The sequence below is a fragment of the Aquila chrysaetos genome, chromosome 15 (assembly GCF_900496995.4).
Source record: "Aquila chrysaetos chrysaetos chromosome 15, bAquChr1.4, whole genome shotgun sequence".
NCBI lineage: Eukaryota > Metazoa > Chordata > Aves > Accipitriformes > Accipitridae > Aquila > Aquila chrysaetos.
Window position 1 is genome coordinate 7001068 of NC_044018.1, and position 13695 is coordinate 7014762.

Below are 13695 nucleotides of genomic sequence, written 5' to 3' on the forward strand. Positions count from 1 at the left end.
TATAGACAGGAATATACCCTCCTAAACAAACTCACCTACAGAGACCCTCAGGGTCCCCCACTCCCACACACCATCAGGACCTAATTCAACCCTGGAAACTTCTTCAAAGACTTTGATTTTATGAACTTTGGAATCTGATTTCAAAGGACTCAGAATCTGGAAGACTTATGCTTAATAATTTTTTTGGTTTGGTTTTCCCAGTGCATGCTTTTTTCACTCTGGAATGGAAAAGAGACTGGGTTTCTTTTTGACAATCTGAGGAATATTGGTTGGAAGAGACTAAAGAAGTGAGAGGCTTCTCAAATAAGCAAGAAAAAGAAAAAAAAACAACAAGGAGAAACCTTGTAGGAAATGTTTCCAGTTAACCTGCATTCATTTCAAAGATATTGCTAAGATTTTCAAAACCTTTCACAGCTTTATGTTATATATTATCCTAAAAAAGAGAGTCTGTAGGTTTTGAAAGGACTCTCCTCCTTAAATAATTTAAATTTACTGTCAAAGAATTATTATTTTCTGAGATCTCATTTAGTTTCCTCATATTTAGCCAGACCTTATAGCATTTTTAGAGGTCTGTGATAACAGACTCATTAGCTGCTCTGTGTGAAGTGAAAGAAAAATAGATGCTAGATAAAGAGAAGAGAAATGAGTGACAGCTTTTGTTCATAATGTAAATTTATATGACTTGAGTTACCATTTTTCTTTTCCATTCTGTGGCATGTTCCCTTGCATTCTGCCTAGCTATGTGCTGTGCTGTCAGTGTCCAGCTCTTCTAGATTAACCTCTTTCTCTCTCTCCTCTTTTCCTCTCACAAGGTGGCAATGTTGATCTGTGCAGGGTTCCTCATTGCCTGGATCCCTTACGCCGTGGTGTCCGTGTGGTCAGCCTTTGGACAGCCAGACTCAGTTCCCATCCAGTTTTCAGTGGTACCAACTTTGCTTGCAAAGTCAGCAGCTATGTACAACCCAATTATTTACCAGGTCATTGATTGTAAGTTTGCCTGTTGCCGGTCAGGAGGATTGAAGACACTGCAGAAGAAGAGCTCTTTGAAGAAATCAAGGTAATCTCTTCTTTGAGAAGTAGGATATCTTTAAGTTCCAAAAAGTACCAAACAAAGCTCTACCAAGAGTCACAGCAATTTGAATCTTATTTCTTGTTTTTGATCATGACCTATTCAGGGTCTTTCTTGCTATGGACATTTGTAAAGTGACTCTAGGTGTAAAAAGAGAAGCAAGGAGTTCTTACTTTTAGATCCAGCTGCAACTCCATTGATATAATTGAAAAAAAGTTCCATTGGTTTTAGTGGCTTTTGGATAAGTCCTGACCTCCTGTTCCTTTTCTTTTATGTCATCATTTGGGTTACCTCCAGACGTGTGTTGATAACCTCCATTGCCAGGGAAGTAAATGGGAGAGAATTGTGTAATTCCTTAGATATTTAACCTGTTATTACTATGCCTTTCAGCCACAGAGTTATCAGGGAGAGACAATAGTTCCTTAACCACCCTGTAGGTGCCACTCACACACACACACACACACACAAAAACCCCCAAACAAACAAATCAAAGTGTAGTAAGATGTCATAAAAAGGCCTCTTTTCTATTTACAACTTTCTGGCAAAATCTGTGCTGACCACCAGTGGAGTTCCTGGAAACACTAATTGTGCACTTGGAGGAAAAATGCTTCTAGTTCTGTCTTCTGCCAGACAAGTATCTTACTTCTGTGACTGAGCAACGATGAGATAATGACGGACATTAACCTGACAGCATAGGCTGATATAAAGGCCACAAATGCCCTACCACATATAAGTGACTGTGAATCCATAGAATTCCAGTAGAGTAATTTGCTTCAAACGCCTAGAACATACATGCCTCAGTATGTACTTATTAGAGGCACAAAGGCCCGTTTCATCATTCATATTATTCCCTTACCAATTCCAGCATTTTTTGATGTATTGTTCAGAGTGTGAGTCAGTATCTCGAGATTCCACAGCTTCCCTTAGCAGATTATTCTATAATCTTACACTCAGATTCATCTCATCTGCAGAACATACGGAGTTTATATAAGTGTTTGAGGTGCTGAATTTATAGTTTACCAGAAACTCTTCTGCAGTTTTAGGCAAATGGGAGACAAATCCAAAGTAGCCTTCAGTGAGTCTTTGGTGGCTGGATTTGTGTTTAACCTCCGTGTTATCACTCTGAGGGAGGAAGAGGTTTCACCTAGTCCCTCACGCTGAATGCAGGTTGGCTTTCCTAGGCCTGTGCAGTGAACAAAAGGGTCTGGAAAAATCACTTCCCAGAATTAGGAACTTAATTGTCAGCTTGGTATGAGCAAAATGATTGTTCTGCTTTCTCCTTCCTGTAGGATGTATACCATATCTGCACACAGAGACTCGACGGCGATGAACGAAACCCAACTGGAAGTATGAAGGCTCATTTCACATACAGCAAATGAAAACCTGATGACAATCAATCATATTGTCTCAAGTTCTTCTTTCTGTAAATAAATTAAAACATGATGACAGTTTTATTTTACTCCCTAGTCCTAAGTACAATGTAGTTCTTTCCATCCTGACCAAAATAGTGTGATTAGAGCTGGGCAAATATTTTAAGTACTCAGAGGAAGAAGAAACAGAGAAGATTCATTTCTATAAAAAAAATTTTATTCACTTCAGAGCCTTTAAAATACTTTTTTTTTAAATTTTTTTTTTTTTAACACTAACAGAAGTGATAGTGTGGATGATATTCTCCCTCACGGAAAGGGAAGTGTTCACAAAGGCCAGTTTTAGTTTGCTAAAGTTAATCTCCCTAGATTCCTACTGCAGTCACTGGAGAACTGGAGCATGAGAGAAAGGATTCCTTAGAGGACAAATCTGAGTCAGATCTTCACTTATCAGCGCTCCAAATCACCCACTGCAGAAACATTAGCCCACTGATTATCCCTTGTAAGTATCTCTCCAACCCATGTGGCTACAGGCTATCTTAAAACCACTTTGACTTCAGTCCTTCAATATTCAGAAATATTTTGGTTTTAGTCAAGGCAAGATCAGAAGTGCCACACTCTTATACCACTGATGGTCAGTATTTGTGAATGAGAGGGAAAGGTCTCTTGCTCAAGTGCTAGTTTCATTTAAACAATTTGGAATCATGAATGACTTTGCAATAAAAGAGCAGAACCTAAATGAAGTCAGCGCCATACAAGCCAAACTAAGCCAACCAATAGTTTGCACATCTTTTTACCATTCTCTGGCCAAAATTGCAATCAAATGTGATGGCAATAAGATGACAGGTTTGACTTCTTGAACGGTAACTGGTTTTTTTCACCTTCTATTGTACTTTTCACCATTCTTTATGAGATCACTATTTAAAATAAAATGACAAATCATCCCTCGATCCTAAGCATGAAACCTGACTCAAAACTAGTGAATTCATGAGAAAGGTTACAACATAGGTAACAGAGAAGTGTTTCTCAAGTGCAGTTGTATCCAATTTTTAAACACTAAGTCCTGGAAGGATGAGGATTAGGAACGATTTGGGAGAACAATAGTCCTACTAAAACAAAGCTTTTATGTTCCTAATACACTCAATACAAAAAAGAGTGTGCCTTGAAAAGACCTGCAGAGTAAGGCTGCCAAAATAGTTGCATTGGATCTGAGCCATAATTATTCCCATTCTCTTCTTTTTCTTCTTTTGGATTTACCTTAAGGTAGAGGCATTGCTACAGACAAAAAATTAGCAGTCCAGTATAAGCAGATTTTTAATGCTTAAAATAATGATTTTGATGTTTGTATGTCATTTCTTTAGGAAGAATATGATACTATAAAAAATAAGTTAATTGCAAATCAAAGAGTCTCCCACACAGATTTGTGTTGACTGCTCATTAAAAAAAAGAAAGTACAAGGGCTGAAGTTTTCTTCTGAATGGTTCCTTTAAGGAAAAAAGCATTTATGAAAGAGTTTCTGTTGTTTTCCTGTTGAACATTTAATGGTCCTTCTTATCATACTGTTGTTTCACAATTGTGTTTAACATGTTTTCCCTGCCATACCGAACTGAACTTCTTCTGTAGCTGATCTGTAGTGATGTTAATCTTGTTTTATACAATAATATCATAAAGGTTTAGAGTAATCTGATGTTTGTTGGCATGTCCCAGTGCTCCCATTCTGGAGTGCAAACAGTTGCTGTTTTCTCCAATGATATTCAGACAATGTAGCAGAAGTTAAGTTTTGTTGAATTTCCTAAACTGAGTAGAAGAAAGTATTGTTTCCTCCTCTGCAATATTTTAGCAAAAGAAGTTTGAGTAAATACTAGAAGAACTCACAGAGGTACAAGGAGTTTCCATGTTACCTATACAATGCTTTGTGTTAATTTTTCCCAAGAAGTTGAGTTCTTTCACTTCTATAGACCTTTCAGTATAAGGCAAGTTTATTTCTTGACTCTGGTTGCAAGTTGTGCCCAAGAATTGATCCAGAGCAGAAGGCACACTTTACAATGTTTCCAGATTTTGTTATGAAGCCATTAAAAATCTTCCCTCCATTTTCCTGCACCTTTTATTCTTTTCTTCATCCAGGCAAACTTTGGTTGGTATCTATAGATGTTTATCATAACTGAGGTCTGATGTAAGGTAGACGTACTGTGCCCCTATAAATGCAGGTTAGTTGGAGCAGAGCTGCAGGTAAGACTGTAGGAGTTACCCACTGGTCTGGCCAGACTTCAGGGCAGATCAATTCACAGTTTGTGCATGAACACTTCCTGTAGTTTCAGCTGGGGAAGATTTTATCTTCTTTTTTTTTTTAAATTAAGTACTCTCTTCAGAATTGCTGCTGGGTCATCCCAGAAATGGATACATACTTGTGGTAAGGCTGAATTTTATATTCTTAAAGACTGTAAAATATTTTTGGATTCCACTATAGGGAATGTACTAGATATGTGTGCTATCTAAATAGTTCAGAGGTTTAGTAAACTCTAAATGTGAACTTCCAGAATCATGACAAACATGTTTCATATGATTTATTTAAATATATTTATTTTTTATTCAGTGCCATAATTATATTTGTTTGAAGACACGGTTTTACCACTACTGAATAGTATGTTGCTCTGTAAGAAACTCTAGGACTCCAATTTGAGCACGAGTTAGAGACATGTTTATACTGAGCATGTGTTCAAGTGAAAGATGTTTTCTTGAATCAAGCAAGACATAAACATTCAAGCATGCAGTACTATAATTTAAATGCAGAATCTGAACCTAAGACCTCATGGATCTCATTCTTTTCAATGATAAAAGAGAACCTTCTTTGTCCACCTTTATAAAGCAGATCATACAATTAGTTCCTGCTCTGTTTGGGATCACAGTGCCAGAGGAATAAGGGGCCCTATTATGGATTCAAATTTTCAAGGCCAACTTTGAATTGAATTGGAGACTGTAGCCTGATGGTTCAAAAGGTAATCATTTGCCATTGATGCTCAGGACAGAGTTTTGTCCTCTCCATGTGTTGAGGCTGATAATTGATGATTATATAAAACTGAGACATGTAACCTTGGTCTGAGGTCATCAAAAGACAGTGAATCTCTCATTTTCTGTTCAAGAAATCTTCTAAATGTTTTGCAGGATTCAGACTTGACATTGTTTTGTGATCTGAGCTTAGTCAAAGCACCAACAAAGCAAAGCCTACTCAGTCTGATGAATGAGTAAGGAATAAAACTCTGAAGGAAGATTTCTTCACTGCATTTTCAATATTTCAGCCTCCTGCTTATATTAAGAAAGTTCCTCATTTTATGTATTAACATTAAACCACATGTTTTTCAATGAGAACAGTGCCATCAAGAATAATAGCTATAAATGAGAATCTTTTGTTATGTATCCTATGTGCACATTCAGACTGAGCTGCCAAGAAGCAAAATACTATCTGAATTCACTGTCAGTGGCTTGAAGGAAATAATTGACAGAGGTTAAAACTCCATTTAGTTAATGAGCTGACCTGGACAGTAAGATTATCGCAGTGAGTGTAAGCCACTACTCTGTATTTCAAGGGTATAGACAGTGAAATTATGCAAAGCATGTGGATATGGAGACTTTTAATTTGGTCATTTTCAGTCATAGATGAAGAATGCCTATAAACCTTCTTCTACAGACTTGGAAATATGTTGACAATGTAGAACTATCAAGATTTACAATGCTTGAAGAGACACTTGAAATAGGGGAATTTAGCAAACTTTTATGACAGAAAAAGTTGAAAAAAGTAAAGCACTAAAAATGAAAGTTATGGTTGTGAGCTTTTGTAAGAGAGTAGAGAGCATTTGTCCATGCAGCTGAATGCAGCTGTAGCAAAAATTTATTTCTATGCCTGTAATAATAATGAAAAAAACCCAACCCAGAAAGTGTTTTGTTAAAAATATTTATGGCCTACAGTGCAAGATTGCAGGCAGCAGATTTTTGGCTTTGTAACATCCAAAGGGAAAGAGAAAATTGATGCTTCTTCGTATGAAGAGAGTATGATTAATGAATTGACTGGCACAAATGTAGTGAATCGGATTCTTTGGTGGAACTTTTATCTTGGCTGACTGTATATGGACAATGTCTTTTAGAGGATGTCACACCTCCAATGTGCAGGGTGACCTTGGTCATGAGAATGTATCTGAATTCTTCTTAACTGACCAGGCACTTAGTTCTTCTGTAATTCTACATTATTCCTTTTATGATTGTTTCTACTGCTTCTTCCCACCAGGGAACTTTCAGACACGTCAATCTGCATCCCTCAGGAAAGTTGCTTTGACATCTTTTTAGTTACATTTCCCAGCTCAGGATGTTCCCAGATGAGTCTTGCCCTGCGTAAGAAGCTCTTATCAAGTTACATTCACCACAACACCCATTTCTCTCCTTCTCTTCTCCCAAGACAGAGGGATGTTTGGATGGTTTCCTCCACATCTGCATCTTTCCAAGTTTCACAAGTCTTTGTAATTCTCCAGTTGCCCAGCATGGTCTTCCCTTCTCCAGTTATGCCTCTGTTTCACTTTGTAGCTGGTGGAACGGGTTTGGGACCTATAGGTCAGAACAAAATCTTTTGAAATGCAAGGCTTAGTTACAGGTTTTCATGCTTTCATTACTTCTGAACATAAAGGATTCTTCACTAATTATGTATAATGAGCCTTTATCAGTTACTGACTGTTGTTTTGTGTTTCAAGTGGGTATAGAAGAAAACCCTAGAAGATTGCCACCTAGTTTGTTAGACATGTATTCTAAGAAACACATTCAGCATCAAACCAGGTAAGTGCAGCATCTGGATGAAAGATACTAATAAATAGCAAAGGTTTAGTAGGTTCTCTGAGGCAGTAAGGCAGACCGTTGGTCTGTATTTCAGACATAGCACCTAAAGGGAATTCTGGGAGTAGATCTCAATCTTTGTGTAAAATGACAGAGAAATTTGTGAAATATCAAGTAAATGTTGCGTGCACCAAAACCTGACTGTTGCACAGAACGTATTTCAGTCATAGATGGTGGATATAGCATGTGGTATAGTATACATTTTAAATGATGACTAAAGTTTACATTGCATCAAGCATAATCCTACATTAGTGAAAAGAGTAAAATTTAGAAAATAGATATGTGTAGAAAATAGATATGAAAATAGAGAAGTGAAGGTCTTTTCGGTTTGTAAAAAAGGCTACACGGAGGTTTAGCATCCTAAAATCAGAGGCTTGCTCTTTCTGCACCAATCTTGCAAAATATATCAAGAAAGGGATCTTACCATAACTCTTGCATTCATGGAGGCAATTTGCAACACCTAAAAGTGTTCCTCTGAAGCATCTGAACATCCTTGATCCCGAATTACAAGCCATTATTTTAGACTGACCAGTGTGTAGAGAACCTGTCTGTCTGCCTGCAGCTCTGCTCCCCAAAGCTAAGAAAAAATTTAGAGAAAGTGTAACAGGGAAGAAAAAAAATAATCATGTATAAGCAATGAAGGCTAAGAGGAGAAGATGACAGGGTTAAGCTACGTAGCCTAAGAAGAGGAAAGGTCTGAGAGTAAATTATATCAGTCTATAAATAGCTTTAAGGCAATAATAATGCAAATGAAGGAAGGGAATTACTCACAGTCTCAGAAGGTGATAGAATGAGAAATCAAAGCTGGAAGCTAAGGCAGAAAAAGCCAAGATGGGACTTTCTGAACTAGAGGAACAATCAGGCCTTGCAAGAGATCTCAAGGGGAGAAGTTAGGGCATGATTTATCAGATATTCAAGAACAGATTAGCTAATCCACCAGCAGAAATTATTTACAGCTGGTAATACTTCTAAATGGCCATTTTTAGTCCTGATATCTGATTTGCTGAAAAATTTCCTAATTTAAATGTTGGTAGTATCTCACCTTAAGACCTATCTCTACTGCTGGAGAAATGAGCGCTGACCTTGCTGTACTGACAGCTAGATTGTATACACTGAAACCAGCTTCAAAAGACCTGTCATACAGTGAAACTTCACTTCTAATGAAGTGGTTTCAAAATCCAAAATTGGTGCAATGCAGTGGTATGCATAGATGCCAAGTTAAACTTTCTTATGAAAGAAGTAGCTTTGCTTTCTCAGTTATTAGATGAGCTTTTCAGAGAGGTATCATTTTGCAACACTTGCAGTACAAGTTGGAATAAAGTGCTGTAATTTCTGCCATAGACAATTTCTTGGAATAAAATATTTTCAGTTAGGCTATTGAGCTTTTGAGAATATGATAATAAATCTGGACTCTCAAAGTGATTAAATTAAAATATACCAAATAACCACAGGGAAATTACATGAGAAAATTACCTTTAGGAAAACATTTATTAGTGGTTTGTGATCTACATTTTCATTCTTAGGAATTATATTTCTAATAGAGCTAAATTTACAAAGGTATCGATAGACTCTTAGTGATACTGACCCAAAATAACTGAAATATGAGTGTCATCTCAAAGCTTAGGTGTATTCATTGTATAGAAAGATATTCCTACTACTGAAGATGTGTCCTTTTAAGAAATTATTTCAAGTGTAATTTTTAGTGTATGTGCTATATTTATTGTTTTAGTTTGTTGGCAGTAGAATTGTATTCACATTTAATGTCTTGATACTGATCTATGCTTAGTATTGTAGAGCAAGAAATCACAGGCACACATTAGCTAGCTTTCTCCTCTGTTCAGCTTTCTTCCTGCTGCAAATAGGTATGCACCTCCTTAGAAGTCCACAGTCTACACCTATTTCCAGTTTCCAATGTAAAAAAGGGATCTTGTGTTTCCTATTTGTCTTGCACGTTTTCCACCACAGCAGCCTTACCAGCCTTGCTGGAGTTGCAGCTGGTTTACAACGCCTGCAGCAGAGGGTCTGGGTCCAGAGGGAAGAGGGAAAGTAGGCAGACGCTGGGCTTCCCTCTCAAGTAGAGGTGAGAAAAACCAGGAGCAACCCCCCCGAAATCAGGGGACTGGCCATGCTCTGAAACTGTGATAGAAATAAAAGGAGAAAGTGTCTTTTCAGCTTTATGGGAGCATGCCAGACCCAAGAAATGCCAGATATATTGACCGTTTTCTAGGGGTTAGTTCTCCAGCTCTGACGGAGATAACTAGACCTTGAGCTAAGAGGGTCCCTCTAGCTGGGAGGAGGTACCGACTGCAGTAAGGATTTAACTTGGCCGGTAGCATAAAGGCGAGGAAGGCTGAAGGCCACGTTGTTCCTGTCGCTGCGTGATTTCAGCTTCCTCCATGTTCTGCTTCATTATATTCTTTTTAAAATGCACTTAACCTTCCCAGTGGCCTACTGGACTACATGGCTGAAGTGTCAGTAACAGCATGTTGGTGTTGCAAGCAACATTCAAAGCTGTATACAGCTGTAAGAAATTAATACAGAACTTTTCTAGAATACTTACTACTGCATTTTTTCAGTATACTCGAGCTCAAAGTGTCATGGAAGATCTGAGTATGGTTATTAACGAACCTCAGAAGTCAGAGCGGTGGGAAAGTTCATAAACTGCTACAGTCTTGTAACTCATAGTATGAAATTCAATTGTTAGTGTCCATAAATGTTTCCAACGCATTGTGTGTCAGTGCAACGTCCTGGAACTGCAATCAACAATGAGAAAATTTATAGAGTGAACCTGTAAATAACTGTGTAAGTTCTCAAGTGGTGTTGCTGAGTTAATATGTTGTTAATATATAACACTGTGTTATGAAGCAGTAAAGAACCTAACATACTGGCTGCACTTAACACCAGGGGACACATATTGGAACAACAGATTGGTTATTTTCATTTTTCTCTGCCCTTTTTCATTCCTCTAAACACACAACCAGACTGATGGCATCACGGGCAGACTTTATTTTCCACACTTTGTTATCCGAATGTGCTTTCAAATAAAGCAAGAGAATGGATCGATGTTGTTACCTGTTGTTTTGTCTCTGGGTTTTCATTACAAAGTTGTATGTTTTCACATCAAGGCTGCTTGTGGTGCCACTTCGGTGCAAGCCATAACCTGCACGTGTCTGTAGTCAAATGCTTTGCCATGACTTGAATGGCTGCAGAAAGAGGGTGGGGGCTATTTAGGTGTAATGGGAAGCACCGAAAGCCTGAGGTTAAGAAGTTATTTGTCTGCTGCCCCGATTAAAAGGATTTCTCTACATAAAGAGCAAAACGTTTTCACCACCTCTTTTGCCCTCTGCCCCCATGACCCCAGAAGACAGCTGGCAGCTCTGGCCAAGGGATCCTACAAATCAGGGTTCAGGAGGTACCAGGGTTTGGGCATCCTGGCCCAGCGGAGTGCTACCTGGGCAGGTTTTTAATGTGCTCTGAGGGGACGTGAAAGTGAGAGGCTCTCCTTCTTTCTAGTAGCTTTGCCCCTTTATTCTCTGAGATGACTGAGGAGAGGTGAAAACTAGGGAGAGGGGGTCATCTTCCTTTTTCTGATCATCTGACAAAAGGTGCACAGCGGAAAACCTTGCCAGACAGTGCTGGCAGCAGGTAAAGTGATACGGGCAGGTGGAGGCTGCGTAGCGCTCAGGAGCTTTTCCTCCCAGACTCATCCTCTCCCCTTCAGCAGTAATCTGCCAGTAAATCCATCCAGCCAAGGCTCAGAAACTGCGTGAGATCACACCAGTGCAAAGCTGAATGCCGGGTGGTATTGACTGGACACGGCAGTGTTTCAATTTCATTTTGCTCTGTCCCCACTAGTGAGCTCAGCTACAGTTAAAAATGCGACGGGGGGAACTGTAAGTGTAGGGACTGAGCTGGAAAATAATGCCAAGCTGCTGCCTGCACTCCCGGCATGCTGCGTCTGCGCCGTACGTGTTACCTACGTCTCCGAGGAAATGGTGGAAAAGGGAGAGATCTGGTGAGGGGCAGCAAAACCCCGTTACAAGACATGGAGCAGCTTCTGTACAGTGACACGTTAAATGGACTTGCCTTGGAAGAGGGGGAAGTCCGATGGGATACAGTACAGATCACAGATAGCACGGAAAGGGTGAAAGGAAGAGATTTACAATTTTTTCATGGCATAGAAGTTGGAAGGCACCAAATGAAACATCCCAGTGTAAAACAGCAGGCTTGAGGCAAAGGAAAGGACGTGCATTGTCCTGGCAGCACATCATTAAGTGGCAGGGGGGTATTCATCCTGCGGCAGAATTTGGGCTGCTGGTCGATTGTGCAGAGGGGCTCCGTGATCATACAAAGGCAAAGGTACAAAGTGACTTTTCTGTAGGAGCCACAGGAGCTCTTCCTGGCAGGGTCTGGTCCCACAGAGGTGACATAAAGCATGTTACCTGACAAAGCGTTCAAGGATGCTTGAACAGACTTGCTTTAACGGCCCTGGGAAGGGGTGCTCCTCCCTACATCGTATGGGTCCACCGAAACGGAGAGCTGCGCTTTGATTTCATTGACGCAGGTTTAGATCCAATGACAGGTATTTCAAGGCGCTTGAGAAGGTGTTTTGTCTTTCTTTGAAGGTCATGCTTATAAATAGCATAAAAATAGTTCTTTGAGTGAATCAGGGGTTATTTGTATTAGCTTTCTTCAAAGCCAGAATAAAAGAACAGATATTTTTTTGGCCTTTATTTCATAGCTGTTACTCTGATATACTGAAAAAGAAACAACAGGTTTTGTAAAAAAAATTGTCAGCGAAAGAATTATTTTTAGATCAGTAAGAAAACTACAAGATCAGAGAGAGCACCATAACAGATGCACTCTCCATGGAGATTTGGAGATTAGTGAGGAGCTTTCTGCTTACAGTAAGCTTTTTCTGTAGTGGAAGCTGAAAATAAAAGAAGAATTTAATCAGGATTTAAAAAAAGAAGAGGTTCTGGTACATGTAAAACCTAGGTGTGGATGTTAAAACAACCAGGGCTTGCAGCTAGCAATCAAACAGGGGTTTGAATCTCAATATAAAATATTGGTTTCACTGTTGTATTAAACTAAGGCTCGCTCTTTATCTGAGTTTGATTTTCAGGAATAAAATACCGTGAACCATGAGTACTTCTATGATGTGGTGCTGGAGCAACCCTAGATCTCACAGAGTCGGTGTTTTGGGCCAACCCTGCGTTTTTAAAACCTCTCCACGTGAGAACTCTCCCTACTTGGCAGTAGCTGCAGTCCCTGAGGGTGCAGGGCTGCTGTCCATGGGAATCTGGTCAGGCCAGAAATGGGCTCATAAAACTGTTGTGTAACAAGAAAACAAATTTGTGGGAACCCATCTTTAGTTTTACTGACATTTCCCTGGGGGTTCAGTAGGTGGAAAAGATGGTGGCGTGGTGAAGGTGAGTCAGCTTTTAGGTACCTAATGTTTGAAAAAGATGGATATTCTCCCTGTGGAAGGCAGTCCCCTTTTAGGATATTTCAGGGTGGTCACCACAATTTAAGTTTTGGTTTAGATTTTTTTCCCCTAATTCCTTGTCTTTAGTTTTAACTGTTAAATAGAACAACAACAAAATCAGGAAGGGAGATGACTCAGTTGGACAAAGTTTGAAGTGGGTTGCTCACTAATCTCATTCCTCTGGAGTATTATTTTTTATAATTTGACTCTTATTTGATTTTGTGCTGATATACAGAGATAACTTTTGATTCCAGCTATGCTGGCTATAAATAACTTTTCAGATTTTTTTTCTTCTTAAAATATTTGGAAATAAGCTGCTGTGTTTCCACTTATTGTGATATTTTGTGGAAAATTGTGTGCATAATTTTTCTACTTGGAATGGTGCATACCTGACTTTAAAAGAATATTTTAAAACCATGTAAAGCAAATGACACATATTTGCCTATCAGAAGGAAAGCTGTGATGGACTTAAAGGCTACATACATCCAGTGGGAGTCAAATGTCAGGCTTTAGTAAAACTCTGCTCTTTGCCTGAATGCCTCACCTATATACCATGTCTAATAATGGTGTTTTTCCCATTTTCTATTACGACCTTTGGAAGCTTTTCTTGAGATCCAGAATAGCAAGCAGTGTAGGGTGCACACAAAGCAAGTGGATGATGAAAGTTCAAGTGTCTCTTCCCTCCCATTAGGAAAAGGGATTTTAATCACGGTCTGTATTTCAAAGATTCTTGACCACATGCCTGTGCAGTTAGTTTCCCTATTTTTCTCTGGCCCAATGACTATTTAATTGTTTAGCCAAAGTGAGTTGCCCTTTTGCAGAGACTGAGAAGTAGAAATTGCAACTCACATCCATAGCTTTCCAAGATATATTCTTACTTTCTACCCATCAATCTA

At 39.0% G+C, this 13695-nt stretch overlaps 1 protein-coding gene across 3 annotated transcripts in view; it reads left to right on the forward strand.

The window, feature by feature from the left end:
• The window catches only part of LOC115351327 (opsin-5-like), a 37588-nt gene extending 27226 nt beyond the window's left edge, over positions 1-10362 (forward strand). For all 3 annotated transcript variants that reach the window (XM_030037957.1, XM_030037956.1, XM_030037955.1), the window contains 2 exons: positions 813-1057; positions 2359-10362. In XM_030037957.1, coding sequence (XP_029893817.1) covers positions 813-1057; positions 2359-2422 — 309 coding nt within the window. In that variant the 3' untranslated portion in view covers positions 2423-10362. The remainder of the gene's footprint in view (positions 1-812; positions 1058-2358) is intronic.
• The last annotated feature ends 3333 nt before the right edge of the window (positions 10363-13695 follow it).